Source organism: Oreochromis aureus, linkage group 4 (genome assembly GCF_013358895.1).
Source record: "Oreochromis aureus strain Israel breed Guangdong linkage group 4, ZZ_aureus, whole genome shotgun sequence".
In the NCBI taxonomy this organism is placed as follows: domain Eukaryota; kingdom Metazoa; phylum Chordata; class Actinopteri; order Cichliformes; family Cichlidae; genus Oreochromis; species Oreochromis aureus.
The window spans coordinates 28191317-28218835 of NC_052945.1; the positions used below are offsets into that span (position 1 = coordinate 28191317).

The 27519-nt window shown below is 39.6% G+C and overlaps 1 protein-coding gene across 1 annotated transcript; it reads right to left on the minus strand.

The window, feature by feature from the left end:
- Nucleotides 1-27519, minus strand: grb2b (growth factor receptor-bound protein 2b). The gene is made up of 6 exons (XM_031748642.2): nt 27334-27519; nt 25652-25912; nt 6806-6903; nt 4303-4425; nt 3555-3723; nt 1-2146 (listed from the first exon to the last, which is right to left on the minus strand). The coding sequence occupies exons 2-6, from the start codon at nt 25727-25729 to the stop codon at nt 1961-1963; spliced, it is 654 nt and encodes a 217-aa protein (XP_031604502.1). The 5' UTR covers nt 25730-25912; nt 27334-27519; the 3' UTR covers nt 1-1960.

Below are 27519 nucleotides of genomic sequence, written 5' to 3' on the forward strand. Positions count from 1 at the left end.
AAAAAAAAAAAAAAAAAGGGCAAAAACCAAAACAACATGATTAGGTAAGACAAGCAGAGACACTTAAATAAGAAGAGTTCCATGTTTGTGAGGGGAAAGGTGAAGGTGGGTTGATGCGGGAGGAAGGTGGAGGAAGGGTGTTGCTGGATGTCTTGGATTATGTACACTGTCTCGCTGCAGGACTGGCAGGCCCCAAAAAGAGGGTGAGGCAGGAGGGGGTTGGGGGCTCAAAATAGCAGGCCGGAGACACTGAAACACCAGAGAGAAAGGCACTATCCAGAGAACAAGAAAACAGAAACCAATTATACAAACACGGTAAACACGCACGCGCACACACAGGACCAGACATGAAATTAAAATGACAACAGCGTGCTTACTGCAGCACAACTTTGAACAAAAAACAAAACAAAACAAAAACCCCCAAAATGTTTTACATCATTTACAGATGATCTCTCAACTTGAAGCATAAAAGACAATCTCAGGTTTCTGAACTGTTGATCTGTGCCAGCTGCAGATCTACACTGGTGATTATTACACAACGTGATTATCCGAACTCAGCCTCTACGCTACGTGCATGTATTACAAGGAGGAGAGTGTCTGCGTATGCATGCATGAAATGAATGTGTTTGAATGTGTAAACTGCCTCTACATATCCTCATTCACCAGTCTCTTCACAAATAAACACTAACTTTTTGTTGTTGTTGCTTTTTTCCCTCTCTACAAGTCTTAAAATCCCTTGCATGGTTGTGAAATTCAGTTCTCCGACCTAGCTTCCCTCATGTTTGTGTCTATAGACTCGGTCAGCTACATTCACTGCCCTGGTATAAAAGAAAAATGGCTGCAATAAATATATTGGCTTTCGGAAAGGTTGCTGACCTTTATGTACAGGGCTCTGTGTGACAGCTCTTGCAGCATTCATGGCTGGTCAACATTAGCTTCCTGACAGGACTTCTTCAGAGAACCGACTTTACTTTCTCTGCGTTACAGACAAAAACATTTTTCAAATGGAACTTGTGACCCTTTAAATGTTATGTGGTTTTATCTGAGAGCCCTCAGATAACGTAAAGATAAAAAAACAAAAAAAACAAAATGGACAATTCATCACATTCTAGAGCTACTAGGTCTTATTCAGACTGACAGAAGATTGAACATAATTTACAAATGGAAAAAAACCCCAAAACAATTTGTGATGAGAGGTAAAACAGACAAACACATACAAATATATAATATATATTCTTAAAAAAATGACTTCTCTCTATAATTGATTTATTTATGCAGCCTGAGGCTGATGTACAATTCTCTCGTGCCAATGATCTTAAACATGGAGACTTTATTGTTGATGCAATCATCTTTTCCTCTCTTCTTTTTGTACATTTCTAAAACAGTTTCTTCTTTTTTTTTTAAATTTTATATATTTTTATGTATTTTCTTTTCTTTAAAACAGAGTTAGGATTCATCAGTAGGCTCTTCATTCAGTTGATTAAAACAAAGTGGCAAAGAAAGCAGAACAAAAGAAAGGCAGACTGTTAGGAAGTTAAGGAGGAGACAGAAGCAGCTGTGGGAGCGGTTGAATCATTTGGTTATCTTCATGGTTGAAGCACGACGCTAATGTATGCTGCATCTAGATTTCCCTCAAAGACAGTTCGGTCCTCGCTGAGGCGTTCACTGGGGAGGTGAACATTCTCAGCACATATAAAAGTTGATTTTTTTGCTCAGCTGTCGCCCACACAGCGTCGCCCACGACAGCGTTGCTCCTGTCATTTTTTTTTTCTCTGTCTTTCAGTTGTTTGCGTTCTCTTTGCTCCCATTATCGTGGGATGGCCGAGAGAGAGGTGGGAAGGGGGTTGGGTTGGGTTTGGGAAGGGTGGGGTTCGGATGAGATCGAAAACGATGATGATGATGGCGGTGGTGGTGATGGTTGCTGTTGTGGTGGTGGTTGTTGTTTACATGGTCTGACTGTTTACATGTTCTGACTGACAGGCGTGACGTAGTTGCGAGGGAACATGCCCGTTTGGCCGTGGCAGCCTCCTTTCCACCAGTTGGGGTCAGAGTTGTCCAGGACTTGAATGAAGTCGCCGCGTCGGAAACCCAACTCGCCTTCCTCCTGGGGGTCAAAGTCGAAGAGTGCCTGCACGTATGTGGGATTCTGTGAAAGATGATGGAAGGTTAGCCAAAATGCAGCAACAGGGATGCAATGCAACTGAAGAAAAACACTGGAATCTACACTGACTGTCAACTGTAAACAAGACAAAACTCATGTTCTGAGCGCCCAACAGCCTAACGCCACAACAACAGACGATATCCACAACTACAACGAATTAACTCAATTCTGTGAAGTTTCAAAAATCAACAGTTTCCTCATTTGTTAGTCTGCTTTGTGGTCTTTATGAAACCTCTGCAGTCTGCAGCGTTTGCTCACACACACTTGCTACCTCACTCTGTCCTCTCCCACTACCTGCCTCCGACACCCACAGATACACTTGACTCTCTATCAGTCTCTCTCTTCCTCTGGTTTACCTGCAACTTCTTCTCATCTTTTTAAGTTTGAGTCATGTTTCCTCTTCATCCTCTGTGCAACTAACCCTGCAACATGTCCCTCAGTCTGCAGCTTTACCGCATCTAACGCCACTACAAAACCACTACTGCTAGTTCAATGTGACATCAAGATTCAACCCGAGCGTCCAAACACAGCTGCATGTTAATAGGCAGCGTAGTCAGAGAAGAGAGCACGCATTACAGAAATAGTTGCTCGATTTTTATCTGACCTCTGGCTGCCATCTATGGTTTTTATACTGACACATTAGCCAGGAGTTCTTTAATAGCTTCAGAAGAGTATCATCTCCTCTAGCTGAAAATGCAACTGCAATTCTCAAATAATCAGCTGCTCCTTTCTAAACCTTGTTTCTAACCAATTTGGAATCCAGGACAGCAGGTCACCTTTTGTGTGGGCTTTGGACATTTTTCATCAACCTTCTGCCACAACACTGACAGCAGTGTGTACGTATTCTCCAGTGAAAGAACAACATAACACAGTGTGATCAGGTAAATCGTGCATCTGTATTACCCATTTTAATATTATCCCCAAAATATTAATGCAAATGATCTAAGCAAAAACATGTCCTCAGAATACACACATACAAATTTGAGGGACAGTTTTCCATTCTGCTTCAACATAACATTTCAGTTTTACTCATCTACCTTTAAACGGTCAGAAATCAAAGCAACTACCTCCACTCACACATGTGCACTGCATGATGTGCAAGTGAAAATGAAAACTGCCCAACTACATATTGGTCTTAATGGTTCTGCCCTCATGTGCGGTCCTTTTAAATCTGAACACTAAGCTGCTAAACTCATGTCCGTGTCTTGAAAAATCTACGTACAGTTAGTCTGTCAAAGACACTGGACCGCATGTTTTTTTAGTGTTTTCTGCACCTTATGCTACTGTGGTTTCAGTCTTGGGGGGGAGGAGAAGGAAAAAAAAAAGAAAAAAAAAGAAAAAAAAAAGACTTCTAACCCACAGCTCGTTTCACTCTGTGTGTGTCACGTCTTACCTGGGGGACCTGCTCTATATCTCGGAGAAAGATCTGCTGATTGCGGGAGACTGAGTTCAAGCGGTGGTATTCCACCAAGTCATTGAGGGAGTTAAACTTCACCACCCATAGGAAATACTTTCCAGCTCCGTCACGAAGAACCTTAAAGTGCTGGACGTCATTTCCAAACCTGGAGAAGGTCACAGAGGGGACAGTAAGCGACAACTTCTGACAGAAGTACCTAGATGCCCTGAAGGCAGTGCAAATTATTTAAATACACATACAAACCACCACTTATCAAATGGGGATGTCTGACAGCCTTGTAAGTATTAGTCAAATGAATCAACATGCTGGTAACAGATTGGCAGTCGTTCCAAAGCAACTAACTGGAATCAGAACAGTTCAGACAGTAATTAAGATCCATATCTTGGCATCAACTTTACATGTCGCCTGCTGTTCTTTCCAGAAGGACAGAATGAACAAAGACAGACAAGAGGAAATGACCTCGGAGTGTGTGTGTGTGTGTGTCGGCTGTAAAGTTAAGAACACTGAAGGCTCCGGTCCAACATGACAAACACTGGCCACTAGAGGGCATCGCTGAGACTTCACCAGAATAGGGAAGTGGCTTTGTTGATGACTCAAACATGCCAAATATGGAAACTTAGGAACCTGATCAAATGTGAGGAAACTGTGTGCTGATATAATGATAATAGTAACTGTATTTATAGATAACCAAGTGTGACACTAGTTGTTCCTATGTGATACTCACTTCACAGACAGAGAGAAATCCCCCGGTGCACTCTCGCTCTCTCTGATGAGGAAAGCGCCATCGTGCCTCTGTTTGTTTAGCATCTCCTCTGCTTTGGCACGGGGAATCTTCCCAAAGAACCACCTGGAGAGGCAAGAAGACAGGTCTCGGTGTCACATGACCAATGATACAAAACACAAAGCTCTCCCAAAGGTGGCAGGCTTCGAGCCCAGTTATACAGGGAACAAAATATGACTGAGACTACATCCATTGAAAACAAACAACAAAAAAGCAACTTTTACTTTGTTTTTGCCATAAACAACGTCCTACTGAGTCACTTTGAACCCACTCTGTGGAATTCTGCTACACAAGTCTTTCCTTTTAAGAAATGACTAAAAAACATGTTTCTGCAAGCTTCTACTTTAACACACACCGTTAGCAGTTAAGAAAGTTATTTATAAATATGTATTGTAGGTCCCTTTTAAAACCTTATCTGATAACCTTTTACAGTAATATTGCGCAACATCACTTGACTCTTGCATCTACTAAGCCAAAAGCGGTGTTTTATGAATACACACCTGAAGTAAGGGAAAATTTATGAGGACTTGTCAGTCCTATCGTCAAGAAAGGAAAGTGATCTTGACATTAAAATTAAATAGGTTCTGTTAATGATAAATGGGACTCGTAGACTTTCGTAATCTTTCTAGAAACCACACATGAAGAGCAATGAAAACACAGCTTGACCTCAACTCTCACAATGGCTTAGAAATGAGTGATTCTATCTGAGGTTTTGAGATGTGTTTATTTGGTTTTAAAGTGCAATTTTTTTTTCTTTTTACACACTTGAACACAGGAGAATGCTGGGATAATTATTTGCAGTAGTCATTTCTAAAATATAGCAAATCTATTTAGCATTTACCAATCGTTAAATCGGTTTACTAGTTAAAACAATGTTTGGTTAGAGAAGCTTGGTACAGCACTTACTGTCCGCTACTGTGTTCTATGCAAATTTATTAGACTATTAGTCCCACATGGACACTACACAGATTCTGTACTAACAAGCTTGCAGGGTTAAGGCTGTTTAGGGTACAGGTTGACTGAGTGGGACAGGCTGAGAAACATTCAGGGCTGCAGTGCTTCTGTTGTGAGTGAAAGCAGCTTAATATATCACAGTGAGTGAGATTTATAAAGACTGGCAGAGAGAGGAAGAGAAAAATGGGAGACAAAGCAAGTGAAGGCTTTTTGCTTGTGTAAATAATTAAAAAGTATAGTCAGCCCAAAGACGAAATCTTGACTCCTTTACACATAGGTGAAGATCAATAATGCAATGGCCAACTCTTAATCTGCTTTGTATCTGGACTTGGCAGGACAGTAAGCCTGTGCAGAGTCCCTTTCCCTAGTTGATAAAAGTAATAGCAGAGCAATTACTGGAGCCAAGAAAACAGAAGCACTGCCATCAGAAACAGACACACGTCCACCTCTGCGAGAGGGAATTATCGAAACCATTTGTGTTCTTCCATTATTACATAACCGCACGGATAACCCACAAAACACCATTCCTACTGGTAAGAGAAACAGAAATGCTCTTCTGCGAACTGCTGTACAGCACAGCTGTGTGTGCATTTCTGTTGGGGAGTGTGAGTGCCTGGTGCTTTGGCTCTTTATTTTCAAAACAAAGAAAACTCAATATCACTGCTTTCACCACCATTTCTACTTCACTACTGTACTGAATAGTTTCCATCTGTAAACATTACAGTAAATATACAACCTGGTTGTCTTTCTCAGTGAACATCCGACTTGTGCTGCGTTGAAAGTGAGATGTATGTACAACTTAGTAAGCTTGTCATATTGACATTTACGGAAAGCAACTGGGGAACAGATTCAGCAGTTTTTAGGTTCAGATGGCAGCAGATTAACTGTGTCTGAGAGGACCTACACAATATCTGCTCACGGCACCGCTTATTATGAAGCAGATAAGGAAACATGTTTTTAAAAAGGAAAAAAGTTTTTGGCCAGACTGTTGAGAACCATCATACAATTATAATTATTATTGACGGACTGAAGTAGTACAGATACATGAAGCCCAGCTGAAAATCAATTCCCCATAACAATAATAAAATTCTGCAAACACTTTAGTATTGTTGTTAAATCTGTACAAACGATAGGCAAACAGACACTAAAGAAAAGCCCGATCAATAAGATCTCCCTTGAAAGGTACATCTGATAGCAATGATGCAGGAGGTCAATATTCAATTAACTGTAAGAGGCCTCGAGCACATTAATAAAGAGAGCTAATTTGGCACTAAGCACAGGTCCAGAGGTAATTGTCCTCTTGAGGATCAAGCCAGGAGTGATCTCAAGGGCTCTCTCTCTCTCACCCTCACACTCGCACACACGGCCAAGTCTCCTCAGGTTGCGTATCGCTGAACAAAAGCTCCTCTGTTCACGCTTCAAAAACCAGCTAATATGTCCAATTTAATGTTTTTCTATGAAAGAGTACAGATGCATAAGTGACAATACTTACGGATGGGGTTTCATCTGTATGTAATTCTTGGGGATGAAGCCTTCTCTTCCATCCTGCTCTGCCTTGTACCAGTTTTGATCACACTCTTCATTTAATACCTGGTTTTGGAAAAAAAAAAAAAGAAAAAGAAAAAACAAAACAAAACAGAGGTCATTCAAGTTAAAATGTCAACAAATGAAAAGCAAACTTCTAAATTGAGCCTTATGGCAACTGGTTTAATTTCCTGTTATGTCAAGGTGGTGATTGTACAGCATACTAGAGAAGCTTTTGGTAAATATTAGCAAAGTACAAAAAACACTGGGGCAAAAGCAGCCTGCAATTGAAAACAAATGTAGCTTCAACCATAGTTATAAGCTGGCAAAAGAACAATGAATGTGCCCTAAACTTTAAAGCTATAGAAACTAACAAGCTAGTAATATCAGAAAGACACAAGACAGCTGTGAGGCCATTCAAGTCTGACAAGACAGAACCGCAGTGCAGGTGTGTTGGGCTTGTGGTTCAACCATGTGTGTCACAGTTTAATGTGCCTCTAAATGAATGCGTGTGAGGAAGGTCATGCAAGAGAAAGGGAGGGGAAAAAAACAAAACAAAAAATAGTATTTGGGCATTTCCCAATGTTGACCCCAAATCTTAATCTAAATGAATGTCACGTCACTTAATCCATTATTATTATTATTATTATTATTATTATTATTATTATTATTATTATTGTTAGCCAATTACAGAGCCTTCCAGAAGTTTCATATATTTCTCGTCTCCGATTCAGTGCAATGGGAGTATCATAGTAGATAATGACTGCATCATGCTCGCCCTGACATGCTCTAAATGTGCTCAGATGAGACACCATTTCCTGCCGAGAAGAGAAGGGGGGAGTTGTAGGTGTTTCACAAATATAAGGAACATAACTGATGACAAATCTAACTGCAAAAACAGAGAACATCCTCATTTTCAGAAGCTACTTCAGAAAATACCTGTGAGAGCATGTTGACAATTGCGCAACGATAGTGTGGCTTTTAACACAAGTTTTTTGGGTTTGTAACCCTGATTTCTGTGGGCAGAGTCTGTCTCCATGATGTGTGTGTGAGGAGCAAGCTACACTAACTGAACAATCCCCAGTGTTACGTTGCCTAACGGTGTTTGTACTCCATTCTCAGTAGCACAACGTGTTACTCTGAGATCGTCGCACTCGCATCTGTGCAATTCTAAACAACAGCAGGCAGGAACCAAAATTACTCTTACAGAAGGGAGATGTAAATAAGGAATGCTCAAGAACGTTAAATCTCAGTGCTGCAGCCAAATATTAGTAGTGGCCAAAACTGGCATGTTGACTGAGATCGGCATATCAGCAGATAAGATGGCATTCAGAGATATCAGTGGCAGATATTTATCTGGCATGTTGCATAATTCTGCCCTCGCTAAATGTTCAACTGTGGGATGAAGAGTTGAGAAATTTGAAAAGGACTTCTTTGTTTCCCTGACACAAAGGGGAAAACTTATTTTAAAGACCATTATCTGCTCAGAATTTTGGTGCTCCCCTACCAAACCTTTGCCACTCACCACTTCACCACTGACTGACAGCAACAATTATCGAGATCTTTGAATAGCATAAAATACTGAGCATCAGATGCCCTGTAAAATAGACCCCAATAGCTGGGTCTCTATATCCTTGTGGAAAAGCCTTTGCATTAGATGCTGATAATTTAGTATATGAGTTGAAGAATTACACTACAGCCCTCCTTAAAGTTTATTATGCATTACATAACACTGTTACCATGTTTATGCTTTCAAGCAGCATCTTGTAATATACGTTTGAAGGAAACTAAGCTCTAGCTTAGCAGAGTCACATAGCTTTTATGTGAATGACAACACAAAAAGCAGTCAAATCCTATCCAAGAATGACTTATGCCCAGCACCAGCAGTATATAAAGCCTGAAACGAAATAAATATGTGACACACATGTTACACAACCAAGCTGTCATTTGTTTGATTCTTTAAGAAGCTTTTAAGTAAAGCAGTACTAGCATTAAGCTCCACTCTGTCATCCAGTCAGAAATCTGAAGGACCGTTCAGTTCTGAGCGAGTAACGTCTGCTAAAATCCCCCCCCCCCCCAATCTTGGATCAGACCTTCTTTGCATAATATGGAGAAAATATTTTTAGCTAAAGTATGCACCCTATCCCTAATGCAGCATCACACATCAACGTGCCCCTCTAGTATAATCACATTTTCCCACTTTGCTGCCCCCCTCCCCTCTTCTCTCCACTTAAATTCACAATTTACCCTTTGCCCATCCCCAGACAGCTGTCTTGTTGGCGCAGTGAGTGATGTGGATCTATTTGCCTGCAGAATGCCAGCTGTTCCTGAACTCCCCAGCTGCTAACCCTGCACAAGACCAGCATTACTCAATGAGGGAGCGGCTTTAGAGAGTGAGGGGGAAAAAAAAGAAAATGCAATGAAGTGTGGGAAGGTAGATGTGTCCATATGTGCATGTGCAACAGTGGATACAGGGAAATCTGTAGTACACAGACAATGAAGTACAAGAAAGAGTGATTGTGTTTTCCCTAGTGAATGTAGCACTGTCAGAGCTACAAGTCAAAGGGCCTTAGCCTCTGGGATGGACGCAAGCACACAAAACTGGCCTTTAAGAACAAGCCTTTAGAAAGGCAGACTACCCAGACTAATACTGTGTGGCATCATTCAGTTCTCTGCAAACAGAGCTGAATAGTTAGTGCTAGTGGAGCATAACAAGACAAAAAGGTATGTAAGCTGGTGGTAGGCTGTATGAGATTTTATAGCTTCTAATACAAGTTTTTCCAGGTCATCCTAGGTCTACAGAAAAATTCAAATCATAAATGTAAGACTAAATCCGAGAACAATATCCCAGTCCATTTTATGGTTGGGAAAGTTTTACCTGAATCACAAAACTTTATGATAGCAATGAAAAGGAGTGAGGGTGGGGTCAAATCAACAGAGCAGATCTGGGGAGCACACATTCATGCTCCCTAAATAATTGATCACAAATTACTGCATGGCCCAGACTATTGGATCAACTGACTTAAAATTGTAGAGCAACACTAGCAGACTAACATGCAGAAATAAAACCATTAACTGTATCACTAACAGCCAGGCCATGCTCAATCAACTGAAACACCGTCAGTAAGAGAAGATTTAATGAAACAGTCAACAGCAAAAACTGATTATTGCCCACAATGTCTTTGAGTTATTGGGAATTCCAAGTCAGTTTTGTAATACATGCACTCCACATACTGTACATCCACTGTACATCGTGTGTTTGATTACATTAAGTTCTGCATGTGTAGTTGCATAAATTGTTGACTCACAGGGTGGCTCATTTTGAGACAGGAACAGCGCCCTGGGCGCACAATCATGAGCAACATGTGATGGTGCGAGTGAATGATTTGCCTGATCTATGTACAATGAAGTAGAACTCATCCAAGAAATCAGCATACAGTGTGCATCCTGTGGTTTCAGCAGTGCTGCATATGAGGTAAAGGTGGCAAGAAATCTTAGCTGACTTCTTCCCATCTACTAAAAACAAACATTAAAGCAACAAATACTGTAGGAGTACAAAATGGGCTCTTGTACACTAGTGTAGGAAGAAGAGTTGCCAACCAGTAAGAAAGGCAATGATTCATCTTCATGACCCAGGCTCAAACCCACTTGTTGGCAAGCAGGCACTCTGCTGAAGCACCCTTCAAATCAAAGCAGCTCGAGTCGTGCTGTTCAAGTCACCCTCCACTCTGACCCCCTCAAGGAAAAAAAACTTTCTCAGCTTGATTAATTGTTGCATGTAGTTTCATATGAGCAAAGGATTACATTAGACTCAGACATTAGAAACAATGGAGCCCCTTCATAATCAAATACAGTAAAGTGCAGAGCACGTTACAAATATATTTACTGGAAATAAAGTTTGTCACTGGTGAATCATGTCTCTTTTCTATCACTGTAGAGACTGACTGTCTGCTAGACACAGCATGCCATTAGGCCTCCTGAACTCAAAGTTAGAAAAAAAAAAGTCTAGTCTATGACTAAAGTTAATAACAGAGCACTGCGGGTGCTGCATTATACTGTATGCTTTAGTTTACAGTATAAATGGCTAAGACACAAAACCTAGATTTGGCAGAAGATTAACACCCCCCCCAAAAAAACCACACATTTAACAAAAGGGGTATCGGAATGTACATTTTTACTCGATTAGTCAACTCTTTTGAGCTGTTCTTATACCTGTGAGAAAATAGTTAACAGCTAACAGTTAAAAAATGCATTCAAACCTTAAAAACCATTTAAAATGTCTCTAATGTTGAAGCAGCATGCCCCTGAGTCATAGAAAAACAGTCTGAGAAGCTTTTAAACTTTTTAAACAAGGAAGCAAAACCATCTCGCATAACCTGAAGATGTGCTCGACTTTGTTAAAGTTATAGGACCTCCAGCCACAAAGTTACCATGGTGAATGTTTAAAGAGGGAACTAACATGGTCAAAAAACTATTTATTAGTGGTTTCCATTTGAATGCTTCTGGGTTGGCTTTCAAAACTGAAAGAATGGCAGCCCATGAGGAAAAGCAGAAATAAAATATTTGCAAGGCTGGCAGTTTTTTGAAACCATAGAGGAGACAACCACAGCATTCTGTCTGACTGTGCTTTTTTTCCCTGTCCAAGCTGAGCAAGTAATGTGCCATTGCATTTCTGTGGATGATACACATTCCCTCCCCTTCTCTGAAGATTTTTTTTCCTTTGTAATCCGATTGAACGACAATAGTTGTATGAGTTTCTATTTGAGACACAGGCAGGGGATTATCTCCTCCACAGCTGCCGCTATAGACTCCCTCCTCCCACAGCTCTTTCCATCACACACTCTAAAATAATATACAACTTCCACCCACAAATTTAGAGCACACTATAGATGGATAAATGTCATGGCAGTCCTCAACTATTAATTTAGCATGTGTGTATAAAATACAATGTACAATACAGTGAATAAATCCATGTCATAATGAGGCTTGCTGTGTTTCAATGCCCTTTATCTACAGAGTCCAGTCATCTTTACAGAGGATGTGTATTTAGACTAATGTGTAGAAAACGATGGCACATAACAGGATTTCTTCACTTATGCATAACTAAAAAGTAAGGGCTGATGTTTTAAAAATAATCTGCCCTGCAGCTGCCAATGATTAAAAAAATAAAAATGTCAGTGTACAAAGGGGGAAATGACAGAAACCATAATAATGGAAAACAAAATATAACAAGTAAATTACACTTGAATGTTTAAAAGTCTTTCACCTCTTTGCCACACTATCTGGGCAAATTCAACACTACAAATTAAAAATATTAAATTCGAGCCACAACATAAGGACAGTAAAGTCGATGGGACACACACCCATCAGGCATTGCCATCAGTGAACGTCATCTTATTTGCCGATAGGCCAACAGGCGCCAATAAGGCAAATTCTGACTGATAAATCCAAGCATCCCTAATGAAAACTTCAGAAATTAGGTACTACATCTTTAAGTTCTTCTGTTATGTGCATGACGTTGGGAGAGAAAACTGTTAACCAAAAGCTGCTGTGATTGTCTATCAGAGGGCCTATACAACAATAGAGTCATCTGTTCATTATTGTGAGTATTTGATATGGAGTAAATGTAACGATTGCATGGAGATTACCTTAAATCCCAAACTTTAAGCTACAAAATGTACTTATGAAAGAAGAGAAGAAACATTCACAATTACAATAGGATGAGTGGAAATGGTCATATAACCAAATCACTAAATACTGGTTAATACGAGAAAGTGAGGTACACTGGGATACACGCAGCTGCTGCAGAAAAAACAAGTTGCTAAATAAAGCACATGTCTGCAGAGTCCACACAGGATTGCAATAAATCAGCAGCAGGGATTACCTTGGACTGCGGGTTAATCTCAATGTGCAGCAGGTCAGAGAGGGGCCCAGACAGAAACACAGACACGCTAAAGCTTCATCTGACCCTCACAGGCCAAAGACTAATGGATCTGCCATTGGTTCTAATGGACCTGATAGAGACTCATCTGTTTTCTGACTGCACGGCACAGGATAACCTTGGCATACTTCAAATATTGCTTGGTTATCTAATCAGACCACAGAAAATTAGCAGTTACAAGAATAGTATACAGTTTTAATAAGCAAAGTCACTGCAAGTCACTGGTAAGAAGACACTGTGAACCAAAGCTAAGGGCCTAGATATTTTTATTTTTTAATTTTTTAAAAGCAACCCATTTGAAGAGGAAGATCATTTCCTGAAGTTTATAAGACAAAAATATTCTTCTTCTTCTTCTTAATAATGGGTAATTTCATGAACAAACCAAGCTCATTTCAAACCAACATGGCAGAGTCTATAGATATAATTGTGCAGACAAAACTGAATAGGTCAGGAAAAGTAGAGGACCTTTGAGTGTATTATTAGGGTATGCATAATAGATTGATAGTGTGTGTGCCAAATTAAAGACTGTGCACAGGATCCTGAGATACTCTTTAGAATCACCACACTAATGCATCACCGGCCAGATACCCTACATCTGTTTTCAAAAGACAGATAACAGTACTTTGAGACTGATGGAGCGACAGAATTAAAATTTCAGCAGACTTAGAGATGTTAAGGGGAGAGGGAAAAAAAAACGAAGCTCCGAATGAGTTTGACCTCTTTTGCTCCCAGCAGGGAGGTAGCAGACTTAGAGCAGGGCAGGCAAGAGCCAGGAAGGCAGTGAGTGTGCCCCCAATGCAAAAAGACACAGATTACATTAGATTCTAATAAACAAGGCTTGAAACACCATTTTAATTAAAACAATGCTCTAGGTTATTACCACATGTGGAGCAAAAATTACAGGGCAGAAATCGTGCTTTCAAACACTCACATTACACATCTAACCAGAAATAAACTGAATCCTGATCTGTTCTTAAAGTGCTTTTACTGGCACATGGGGAATAACTAGTTTACATGGACTGAAAATCAGCAAATGAAAACAACATTGTTTTCATTGTACCAATCTAGTATTCCTTGGGAAAGAAACAGAAAAGACAGTTAAAGATGGACGCATTGTGTAAAAGGTAATGAAGAAAAAGAAAAATCTTTATCATTTCTGGAGTAATGCATCTAGGATATAACTGTCAATAATGGAGAAAACCATACAGAACAGTCAATCTTTTTAAAATCAGTACATAGAAAGGACCCTGTCATAATTAAACTGATTTTATTATACATACATATATAAAAGTAGAGAAGGAAAGCGCTTTCACATCAAGATGCTATTTATACCAGGTTTAATTCTCAGTGCACTCTTCCTTCTAATGAATGGAGCTTAAAAACAACATATCTGTTGTGCAGTAAACAGACGTGACAGTTTAGACAATTGTATCTAATAATAACAAATGTTGCACTCGAAGCAACAAGATTGGGCTAGTTGCAGTCCAAGTCAAGTTGTATTGGGTGGACATTTCGTCAGCCTTTTTTGTTGTGCCAGTGAATACAGGTCACTACGGTCATATCAATTTTTGTGGGCTAACTCCTATGCTATGCACAGTGGGAACAAAAGCTGAGGACACCCAAAAGGGGTGGGGGGGACAGAAAGAGAATAAATTATAACTTTTGGTTTAAATACAGCTGTCAGTGTCTTTATGGTGCATCATCAGGGAGTGATGTGGAGATGAGAAAGAGTGAGACCTAATTACAGCTCTCTAACTTAACACTCAGAGGGGATGACTAGTGAGAAAAAAAAGAAAAAGAAAAAGAAATGCGCAGGATCAGGAGGAGAGGGGAAAATCAAGAAAAAAAGTGTGACAAGAGAGCCAAATAACTAGCTAGCAAGAAAGAGACGGAGAGGGAGAGAGAGCACTTTGAAGATTCACACTCCTTGTGATCAGCTTAGGAAAAGTCCTCAAGGGCAAATCGCATAAAATGAGGCCATTTCTTTTTCAGAGCAGAGAGGCTATGTTTTCTTCTGCAAAGTGCACGCGTTCTTTTTTTATGTGGTACCCTGTGAATTCACTGAAGGCTGCATCCAAGGGTTTTTCAGAAATATCTGCAACAACATCTAACCTGCACCTGCTGTGCCAGTGAAATGGTTGAGGGCATACAGAGGAAAAAAAAAGATCAATTATATTATGTATTGTTACGATAGATTGATAAGGGTATTGATGAAGGCTTTTCCGTTTGTGTAGAGGGTGACATCAGTAATCAGTCAAGAGATTTGAGCTGGCCTCATTCCTACTTTGGAAGACTGATTTAATGAGCCACACAGCTTGCCTTTGCTGATTAGTGAATGACTGAGCCAGTGTGAGTCTATGATGCCCACATCTTTAGGGTATATGCACATTTCTTTTAGCAAATACAGACGTGTAAGGAGGAAGTACCTATATAAAGTAAGCATGGTCAACACTACTATCTCTTTATAAAGGGGACTTTCAGTTCACGGCTACAAACCGGAATAAGTGTCCATCACCTGCACCATCAACCATTTTAATTTCAGTTTTCACCTTTAATAGTTTTATAACAACTTACTTTACTTAGCCACTTTTGACAGCTTCAGATAAACCGTGTATTACTGTGCAATTAATTAACATTTAATATTTAATTACATTTAATAGTATTACATTTATGATCCCCCCCCCCCCCGAAAAAAAGTAGCACTAACCCGCTTCCTGTCAATCACACAAAGCAAATGCCACGTGTCACCACATTACATGTTGTCTACTCGGTCCCAAATACTTTGTCAAGTAGCTGAATATCAGTTGTGAAAGTGTGACTGCTGCGTATGGTCTACAGATGGCTAATAGCACAGACAATTTATTGCACTAGCAAGTTACTATCAAGCAAGGCCACAGAGAAGAGGGAAGGAGAGTGCCAATACAAGAGAGCAGATTTCAACTCAAGTGTTAGCTGCAGGCATAAGAGACTAAGTACACCATGGTCATTTGGGCAGCCATCAGCTCAAAGTGTGTACTCGCTGGGTCAACTGCATGTGAACTGTTCAGACCTGCTGTTGTGTATTGACTCTGAACAATGACAGAGGAACAAGACAGGAAAAAGACTAGTTCAAATACACTTTCCTCCATTTGCTCATCTAGCCCCCCCTTATCTCTATCCATTGGCACTAAACAAATGTGTGCTGTCACAAGAGGAAAGTGGTAACTAGGGCTGCCACGATTAGTCGACTAGTCACGATTACGTTGACTATTAAAATCGACGACGACTAATTTAATAGTCGACGCGTCGTTTGAAGCTTTGTAAGATCCCAAAAGACGCAGGAGTAAGTAGTAGGATTTAAGAGTGTAATAACGGACTGAAACAGAAGATGGCAGCACTGCATGTACAAGGATGCCAGCTGCCGTTAAACCCCGAAGAAGAAGAAGCTGTGTCCCAGAATTCATAGCGCGGCCCTGCTCAGTTTTCAACAATGGCGGCAGCTAGTTAGTTTTAATATCACTCTTATTATTCTTTCTGGGTCACAAAATGAACGTTTAACATATTTTCAGGCGAGAATGTAAACCTCAAATATCTGCTCAGTTTATCAAGACATCACATATTTTCAAAAGTGCTCCGACGTTTTCGGAGAGGTCCGTTACCCACCAGCTCGATAGCTAGCTGGAGTTGACGGCTCACTAGAGCCGGTGAGAACACCGGACTCCCGGCAAATCGTTTTCAACCCAACCGCCGTCTTTCGCTACTCAGGTTAAACATGATATATTAGTCACTTAGATAACTTAAAAATGATATTGTTTGGCTTTTTTTAGTATTTTATTTGTTCCTGAGTAAATCGGGCTGGCTGAGATTAAAGTTATAGTTTTTACACAGCTGAATAAACGTCAAGCAGACAACTGATTATCAGAAGTGTGAGATGCTCGAGAATATACTCCGGTGTCCTGTTATATTTTAGATAGCAAGGAGCAGATGGCTGAGTTTTTTTAAACTCCACCAAACAAACTACAAATGTCATTAAAATTTAATAAACTATCATCTTGTCTTTAATTTTAGTTAGCACATACCTTAAACACTTAAAGCTAGAGCAGGGCGATATGACCAAAAATATTTATCACGATATACATTTGAAAATTTGCGATAACGATATAACTGACGATATAATTGACACTAGACAAAATACTTTACAACTCCACAACTTTATTAGTGCAAAAAACCCCATCAATGTATTTTCACTTAAACAAGCAGCTGTTTTTTATGTGCATTAAAGTTATATAAAAATTAACAGTGCAAATGCAAATCCTTGCTGACAGTTTAACCAAAAGGCATTTCCAGTGGAAATTGGCCGACATATCCTCAGCATAACCATGTATAATATCCACAAAACTTAAAAAGAGGTTATACACACACAATACGGTAATATTATGTTGAAGCACAGTACGTATCACTCCGCGAGGCGCCTGCATACGATAGCCGTAATGCTCCGACAATCCATCAAGCAGTGCGGCTTCGTACCTTAGCAAAGTCGTACTGAAACATTTGGCAGATTTTCGAGCGCCGTGTACCACATAAAATCGTTTCGAGGTCAGTAAACACAACCAGAATTCATACATAAGGCACACGGGATTATAAGGGACACTGTCGATTTTCAGAAAAATCAAAGGATTGATTTTAAGTGTGCCGTATTTTCCAAACAACACGGTAATAACGACGGCCCGCTAGCATGCGCTACCAAAAATAGTGCTTTGTTGTTGTGTATCTGACGGACTAAAAGCTAAACCAGTTCCACACCACTGAAGTTGCAGCATTTTACAAACCAATTCTGGTTCATCCGTTTCATTTAACGATCCACTTTCGCTCTTCTCATTCTGCTTCGCCACCATGTGCGTATGTAAACATAGGCACTGCGCATGCGCGTTTTACCCACATTCTATCGCGATATTTCATTTTCCTATCGTTACCCAAAATTACACCGGTATTACCGTGAACGGTATGATATGGCCCAGCCCTACTTAAAGCTAATGATAGTTACTTAAGAGCAGATGCATGCTGGTGAAATAAGCTGTACGTTTTACATCCAATGGATGCATGATCTGATTAGTCGACTATCAAAATAATCGTTTGTGGCAGCCCTAGTGGTAACTAATGTTTACTCCCTCAAACTGACCAGCTGACCCTTTTTGACTGTTACATTATGTAACCCTTGCCTTACTGAATTCATGAATGCAGTAATATGCTGAGCTCTTCCAATGACTTGTAGCATTTAATATTGGTTGAGCCTTAGCCTCTAGAATGCTTTGTGAATAAAATACCTTTACATCGCATAGATTATATTTTAATGTCACTAATGGGATGCTTTGCAGACACCAGTTACAAATTGTACTTTAAAGAAACATTAATTGATAAATTGACTTAATTGACATAACATTATCGAGAACCATTTGAAATTGAATAAAGAACAAAGAACAGAAGAACAAAGAACAATCATTCTCTACAGAAATTCAACACTTAATCTGAAAATAGCCTCCTGCACAAATCTGATCTCAATACATAAAGTCTCTGAGACGACACAGATCCTACAAGGTCTCTGGCAGTGTAAAAATCGGATTTCTATTAAAACAGCATTAATTTATTGACCCTTAAGCTAGTCATAGTCAAATTCACCACTGGTTTACAAAGATGGCCAAGAAACACACAGTAAACCGCGGCCAACCTAAACCCAATGATGGAAAGGAAAATAAAAATAGTAGGATTTGGATCCTGAGAAATATTACAACAGCTCATCAGTTTTTAAGTTAGACTTATCATTTCAAAATATTCGAGCATTAAAAGATAGCACTGATATATATTTTTTTTTTCCTCCATTTAGTGGTCAAGAGGACAAAGGGAAATCAATTCCCTAATTTGCAACGAGGGTGTCGTTAAGCAGCAGAAACTGTGAGAAAGCAGTCAAGTAACTGGCTAAAAGCTCCATCTTCCTTAATTATGTAACTCCTAAAAGAAGAACAGCTTGTTACAGAGGGGTATTAATAGAGCAGGTTTTGAAAAAAAGAGCACAGGCAAATAATTTGACAACAATTCTACAGTGAGTATGGTGAGCACCAAGGTTTATCTATGTCAGAAAGGGCAACGCCTGTACTTTTCTTTGTAAACTCAGTGTTACAGTGTAATACATGCACACGGTGCTGCTGGAGTTTGCTGTGGAAACACAGGAAGTTGCTGGGGGTTGGAAGACACATCAAACAGGATGTGAAAACAGCTAAGCTTTAGTATTAACAAATCATATAGATGCATGGACATGCTAATAGGCCAGCCTAGACAACTTTACCACAGACTAAGCCAATTATGATTTAAAATAGGTTTGGGGCACCAGGACAAAGTGGGTGGGTGGTGACAATCCAGTTCTTTGAAAAGAAAACCACCTTAATATTTAGATTCAGATTACATCAAAACCAAATGTGGTGATCTAAATACACCCAAAGTTTAGAACTTATGAGTAAACAACAGCTTAAACATATTTAGAGAGGACCTTCATTTAGCTAACGGAAACTGACCTGATAAGGGAAATATATGAAAATGTGGTGAGGAGTGTACACTGACAAATGCCAAAACTAACTCATTCTATTCACAAAGTTTCTTTCTTTCAAAAGGAAGTTCAAACTGCAGCATATATCATCAACCCTACGTGTCAAAAAAAATCTTTGAATGCACACTCTGTATTTGATTTCTCAGCATAATAAAATATTAGTCCTCTCTTTTGTTGGCAGATACAAGACATACAATTTAATTAATGCCTGAAATTTGATACTGACAGAGTAGCACAACTTGAACTCAGCTGCCTACAGATTTAAAACTTGTTATTTAAAGTGTTGTCAGAGTATATTTTGCAGCTGCAGTTCAAGGATATTTTAATGGGAGACAATTCTGCAAACTAGGAGGATGGGCAAGCTTTATTTATTTATTTATTTACAGAAGAAATGAGAACAAGTGTGCAGTGCTCAGGGCAATGACCAGATCTGACTGTAGCCCCCTCATGCATGCTGCTTTGCCTCTAGATGTAATTTCTGACACAGAAAACTGACTAAAAGAATCCTGTGTGTGTGTGTGTGTGTGTGTGTGTGTGTGTGTGTGTGTGTGTGTGTGTGTGTGTGTGTGTGTGTGTGTGTGTGTGTGTGTGTGTGTGTATTGAAAAAGTGAAGAACACCAACATCTGTAACTGAGACAAGAACCACAGTTAAAAATGACACAAAAATGCTGGAAATACAGTAAGCTGTCAGATATGGTATCTTCCCCTTTTTTGTCTATGCATGATGGGAAATCACACTGTGAGACCAAGCTAGTCTGCACTATGCAAATTTGTCATGGGCCCACACACAGCACACTTGTACTGTGAGCCATTTTACACATAAAATCATGCCACAGAATTATGAATATCTGAAAACACCTAAGCATGGGTTTAAGTCTGTACGTCTGTCTGTACGGTCAGATTAAGAGAAGTTGTAACGATGAACTGCAAGGCTAAAACAGGAAGGTTGTTGCCACAGCTTCGTCTGCCATTTGTTGATAAGGAGCAAACAATAAGCAGAATAAAGAGAGACAGCCTTCACTTTAACAGACAGTAGTTTAAAGGGCATTTAATTTTAGGTTGCTTCATTAAAAGAAAACTCTGTTTATAACAAATAAAACAAAACAAAACTGCCAAACAGATGTTCTGTGAAGAAACACTGGAAGGGTAGACCATGTCTTATGTCACTCTATTTCCCAACTTACTTACCTAGAAACATGAGACAACTCAATGTTGGTGTATGACTCCATGCTGCAAATTACTCGGAAGCCTCATAGGGAACCAGATGGGATAAACACAGTGCTCGCTAGTTGGCTGACAGTAATAGAATCTGACTCCTAAATATCTTTGTGACAGTGGACAAGATAAGACTCCTTTTAATGTGATTAATATTCCTAAATGGGTTGCTGTAACAGTGTCAAGAATGCAAACAAAAATAGCCTAACAAGGGCCAGCCAGTCTGTGCATCAAAACAAACAAACAAACAAACAAAAAAAACCAAAACGTATGACTGACCATAGTAAACCACACTAGTGAAAAATAATCATTCCTAATAAATTTGTGTCAACACACAAAACCGAATAAGCTTTTTTGTTGCTGTAGTATGGCATCATTCATCACAACTTTCATCTAGTTAGAAAACTTTAATTTGAGGAACTGATTTGAAAATTAGCCATTGTGCCAATTGAGTTAAAAAGTCAGCACATGTGGTGGGTGTTCAGGCCAAAGCATCTTATGATCTAAATGCAATTCTAATGCCAATAGGATCCCTCCCCAAAACAACCCCACTGTACCAACTGAAACTAGCCGTGCACACCAAAGGTGCATTTAAAACCAGTGGAACAATTCCCAACACTGGGCTAAATGCTGGACAAAAGCTGGGAAATATTTTGAAGCTGATTTGATAAAGATAAAAGTGGTTTTATTCAAAAACGAATTTGAGACTCTTTTTCCAAAAGGGCCACAATGTAAAAATACAGGCAAACCATCTCTGCAACACCATCATGTTAGGTGTGTATTAATGTTATAGCAGCTAGTACTAGAATTTACCAGTAACATTAAGTCAAACAGGCAATTCAGTAAAAGACTACTGATTTTTATTCCAAGTATATCTGGAAGTACTGCACCCAGAGCTCACACAACACTAGATGATTACAGTATTTTGACATTTGTGGTTAAGAGTGTTTCCTTAGATGAGATGCTGTTTAAAAACGCCAACGTGAGGCCACCATCTCCGAGTGATACTGAAAATGGTGTAAAGTTAAGGATGCTACATACAAGCAAAGCCTTAACACAGGGCTGCTCTCTCATGAGTGGGACCCTTTGTCCTTAGAGCAAAGCTGTTTAGTATTAGTATCAGCAGCCAGATAGCACTGGTGATGGAAGCAATGGAGCCCCAACTAACATAGTCCACCTCAGAAAGGCTCTCTTTATATGTATGAAGTATGCTGTGTTGCATCAGGCAAATCAATGTGTTTAACAGTTTAGACCCGCTTCTCTTTATTTCTCTCTCTCTTTTTTTACAGCAATGTTACCAATTAAGATGGGAATTTGGTATTAATGTTTAAACAACTGTTATGTAATCAAACTGTTTGACTCAAGGCTGAGAGTAAAGAGCAAAGTAAGGTAGTCAGAAAGAGACAGACCAACTTGTGCATCTTCATTTCACTAAAATGACTGTAGCTAATGCAAAACAGTAGATAGTTTACAGACTGACATAAGGCTGGTTGGTCAGTTATGACTGCAAAGGCTGATCTTCAAGGACTTAGGACTATCCAACACTTAAAAGACAATGACAATATGCACAACATCCTGCTCTTACAGGTTTAACATTGTGCCACTTGCATAAAACAAAAAACAGAAAAAATTTAAGACTAATTACTAGCTCAATCATGAATACAGGCTGAACTGACAGTTATCAACTGCAGCCACATAGTTACATTGTTAATATCCAGCAAGTTCTGGAGTGGAAAAATTAAATCTAATATTGGATTCTCGGACTAAAAGAGACTGTTTCTTACTAGTCAACTTTAAAAAAAAAAGAAAAAAAGAAAAAAGATTTGCAGACACAAGCTGAGACCACTACCATTAGACTTCTGTTAGATTGACCCGGAGCAAGGCTTTAAGGCTGGAGATGATGAACCGGATTTGCACAAACCAGTGACAGCTGCTCCACATCGAGCCTGTGAAAGCACAAAAATGTGTCCAGTGTGACCCCGCTGAGTGCTACACAAATATCCTGAATTGACACTCGGCCAAACATGGACTGGGGTGTGGCCTCCACACCTAGAAGCCAAAGATGATGGCCTCTACAATTCAATGAGTTAACCACTGGCAGGACAGGGCCTTTCCTTATCAGGAGAGGCCTGGAAAAACATTCAGCTGATCAGACTATTGGAATTCTGTTGCCTAAAAACACCCACAGGGTCCACACAGAGGAGGATGGACAGGGGTGAAAAGCCAGAAGTACTACAGCTAGAGACCAGTATGACGACCTAATCATCTTTTTGTGACAAAGGCTAGTTCAGGCTGCAGACACTCTTTAAATCCAAGGGACCAGCGTAAACATGGATGAGTAGACAAAGCCTTTAAAATGCTCCATTGGTAAGATCCTGCCACTGGATAACATCCAGGACTGCGGCATTCAAATTCCAACTTTCAAGGGCCAGGCCAAGACAGCAACATGGACTGCGTGAAGGTGGTAAATCTCTCATCAGGCCTTGGACAGTTGACAAGCTCATCCATCAGTCTGAAAAATCTCGGTAAGCGGTTCAGTGCACGATGAAGTTATTTTCACACTACAGCAGAGATGGTGAGGACAAAAGCGCAGAGACAACCCAACCCTGAAAAAAATCCCCCCATCATAAGAAGCTGTAACCCTGCTACAGAGATGACTGTGGTGAGGTCAAGTAAACAAGAAGGCAGTTCTCAGTTAAAAAAAAGAAAAGAAAAAAAAGAAAAAAAGAAGTTCAAACACTATGTGAAGCACCAGATCACCCACCTCTCACACTGTGACACAGTAAGAGAGGGAGGTCTTGTTGAGCTCCAGCAGTGCAATCAGTGCAGATTCTCTGAGGCTCTTTTCTCAGTTCTGTTGTGGCTCTCTGTCAAATTTCTGAGTAAGTAAGTATGTCAGCTCACCATGACACTTAAGCTAAATTCTGCTAGTATATTTGGCTAAATTTGTTTGCCAAAAGGGCTTGCAACTGTAGCCTGAGTTACACAAGCATCAGATATTTTCCAAATGAAAACTAGGCAAATTAATGGGAACGATCTTGATGAGGACAGCATTCCAAAACAACCATGTAACATTTAAAAGCGCTTTCAAAAGCGTTTACTCAGCACAGTCCACACTGAAATAAAGAAATGTGCTCAGTGACATGCTCCTCCACAGGTCACATAACTTAAGATTATATACAATCATTACTTACATTCCCAGAGGTAATATCAATTAATCTCATTTCAGTAGTCATATATGCATTTTGAGATTCTGGGCTCAGTAAAGCTTAACAAAGCAAGTAAGACATCAAATATAGTGGAGCATGCCTCCGTGTGTGTGCCAGGGTAATTCAGTGTATGACAGGAGTATGTTCCAGCCCCTTTATCTCAAGTTTCCTGAGGGGGGAACATTTAAAGCTGGGACTAAAGTGCAACTACTGAGGTGAGGCACAAAAGGGGAAAAAACAGGATAAAAGAAGATGAAAGAAACGGTGAGGGGGGGCATCTACCAAAAATCATGCCAATTCATTCATTCAATCCCACAAAAATTAACAACTGGTCCTATGGGCAAAGCAAACAACAAATGATTCAGATGAAATGTGAACACTGTTAGGGGCAACATTCATCCTGACTTTCTTTCCCCATTTTAGAGACATTTTCTGTTGAGACAAACTGTATTACGTTTATTTCTGTAGCCTTTATAGCTGTGCACTTACAGTATAGTACCCGATGGCCATCAACTAGTGTGGAACAATGAATGAGAACATGAATAGTTTTCTTTAAATTTTGAACCCTGCACAGCCGGTGGGCACAAAAGTCAGACATCTTATATTCTTCAAAGATAAAAATAACATATTTTATGCATTATGAGGAACAGAAAAGTACAATCTAAGGTTTGAAAATTACAACAGAAAAAGGAAGAAGAAAAAACAACCCCCCCCCCACCCCCAAATAAAATGTTGCCGTATGTGTTCGATTTTTCTAAGTGTCTTTTATAGAAGTACATGACGTTCCCAGTCACTAATGCATGTATTTAATGTTTAATTATGTAAATTGAAAGAAAAAAAAAAAAAAAAAAAGACATTTCCTACTAATTTCTTGGATGGAACTCAGCCATCTGGTGAAAAGCTTGACAAGACAGCCAGCAGTAGAAATTAGTGAAAAAGTTCAGTAATTCCTCGTCTCATATGCAAATTTAATAGAATTTATATTTAGCTCAGTGTTTCCTAATCCGACTTTCTCTCTCCCTCTAGGCCTCCCCCCTCCTGCTGTGATAAGAAGTCTTTTCAAGACTCTCTGCTCAAATCTCTTTTTCAGGGAAAACAGCACCCATTCCCCTGACAGAACCGTCAACTCGTCCGCCAAAACTGACTGCAAAGTAAAACTAAATGATAAAAAAACAAAATAAAAAAAAACCTCAAACAAAAACAACCCCCCCACCCCCCAAAAGTAAACTACAAAATTTGGCATGTTGCATGTTATTGCCCCTAATTTCCATCCACCTATATCACAAAGCAAAGCAGACCTTGCCCATAAAAGCAATTTACTGTGATGAGGAAGACTTGACCACAGGTTTATATTACTAGTCCATAAAAGAAACCTTTACAGCTTTTATCTCTTATTGTGACTTCTCAAAAGTCACATTGATGATGTCTATTTACAATAATTGTCTCTTTGTTGGCGTTTTCTCTACCATTAGAGGGCTCTAACCTTACAATATAAAGTGCCTTAAAGCAACTGTTGTTGTGATTTGGTGCAACAGAAGTAAATTTAATTGAATAATTCATGATTTTAAAAATAGCAGAAACATTTAAGCATAAAGGTTATGCCATCAAATGTAATTACCAAGCATATAATCACATGATAGTGGTGAACTTTGGATATTGAGCTACATCCCAAACTACCTGATGTGTTAGATTTTGTTTCCTTCTATAATAGCCCACTACTGCCTAGATTTAACTTTAATGGCACTTTTACTCAACAGTGCCAGTAATGGATAAAAACAAAACCTTAGGGCAAGAATACGCCTTCCAAAGTTTCATAATTATGAGCAAAACAGACAAATTTTAACATTTAATGCTCAAATACTTGTCACTTACCTTGAGGACATCTCCACGCTTGAAACTAAGCTCATCATCAGCAGTAGCTTTGAAATCGTATTTGGCAATGGCCTCCATGGTCCTTATAGCGTGCTGTAAAACTGCTTATCTGCAGCCGTTTCAGTGACTGAAGAGGGGGAAAAAAAAACTAAAAACAGGTATCCAGGCTTCTGTGATCAAATGCTTTCTCTGCGTCTCTCCTCCCGTCAATGACCCGTTCCCTTAGGTTTGAGACCTCACATAAAGGTGGCAGAAAGGTACCTGCAAAACAAACAAACCAAAAAACCTAACGTGAAAAACTAAAACTGTAGACAGGCAAATGTTAAACCAAGAAGCAAAATTAAAATAGTCTGTTTTGCATTTTTAGTCTTTAAATTTTCACTAAAAATGCATACTGGCCATACGATTCAACTTTATCCCCTTTGACCTCTGAACAGCCTCTAAAATACAGCACAATTTCATGACCAGTGGCAAACCTCTAACCAGAAATTATCAGAGGATAAGGGAACAAAGTTCACTCCATCGAGTGTCAACTTCAACAGCCCATCCAGACAGCCAACCACCTGGCCCGATCAAAGATAAGACGGTGGTTACTTAAGCAGAGATGACAGTGATACGCTGGCTAAACCTACCTACGGCTATTTAGTTAAACAGATAAAGTTACGCTATCCAATTAAGTTGCTGCTAATATGCTACCGTACAGCCCTGATGGGCTTTCGCTAATACAACCGTGCGTCTAATAAGGCCTTTAAACCTGACAGCCCACCAGATGACCACAGAGAAACACCAAACGGATGAAAAATCCTTTTTTCCTCTTTTGAAAATCTGCATTTCCTTTTTATTTCTGAGAACCTAATTGTTAGGCAATAACAAACGACACACGACATATTTTTCTAGAGAAAACGAATTGCCGTCACCGACTCGTCAAGTCCAAAACGTTACTACATTCGCTTTCGTTTGTGTCTTTTTACAATAACAAAACGCCAAACAACTCATTTGCCAGTCAGCGTTACTGAAAACAAAAGAACAAAAGGGCTCGTCGCTGTCAGAGGTGGCATTAGGCTTAGTATTAAAAAGGGAAGCTTGAAGTCCAAAGGCAGATATAAACTGTAGCTAACCTTAAACATGACAACCTTCTCACACGCACATATTAGTGTGAAAATTATGTGGAATTTTTTCATTTCAAAAAGGGCATGAAGAGCAACAGAGCATGGTTTTATACAGCTTTTTGCTTTTTTTTTTTAGTCGGGCTCGAGTGAATCGATTCCGTTCCAGCCAACAGACTGCGCCCACTGTTCTAGAACGCTACAGCTAGCATGCCGGCTAACGGTCGGACAACAATAACTGCGATGCAGTATGGTTATCAAACCCGAACCTCAATTCTTCCACACCGGACCATCTGACATCGACATCAATTAAAACTGGTGGCTGGTCTGAAATAAGTGTGGGGTGTTTCTTAGCACCCGAGGCCTAGTTGCTAGTTTCACGCTAGCAAATGTGAAAAGGAAGAAAACAGCTTTTTTTTTTTTTTTTTTTTTTTTTTTTTTTTTTTTTTTAAACATAGCGCAAGCTGTTATTGCTACTGCTAGCCCAGCTAACGTTACTGAACTTCACTAAAACAGCGTTATCAAATAAAACAGTACACAACTTTTGTGTCGACACAACGAGTACTGAAAACTCACCACTTTAGATATTCCGTTTCGATAGTGCCACTGTATAAAAAACCAGCAAAACTCTGTCGTGTAATTATCCACTCCCTGCTTCCTCTAGAGGCAACCAGCAAGGTACGTGTGGTGTCGCTTACACCCGTCCTAGAAGCCTAAAAAACTAGCCACTAGCATAAGGTTTATGACGCTCATTTCCGCTTC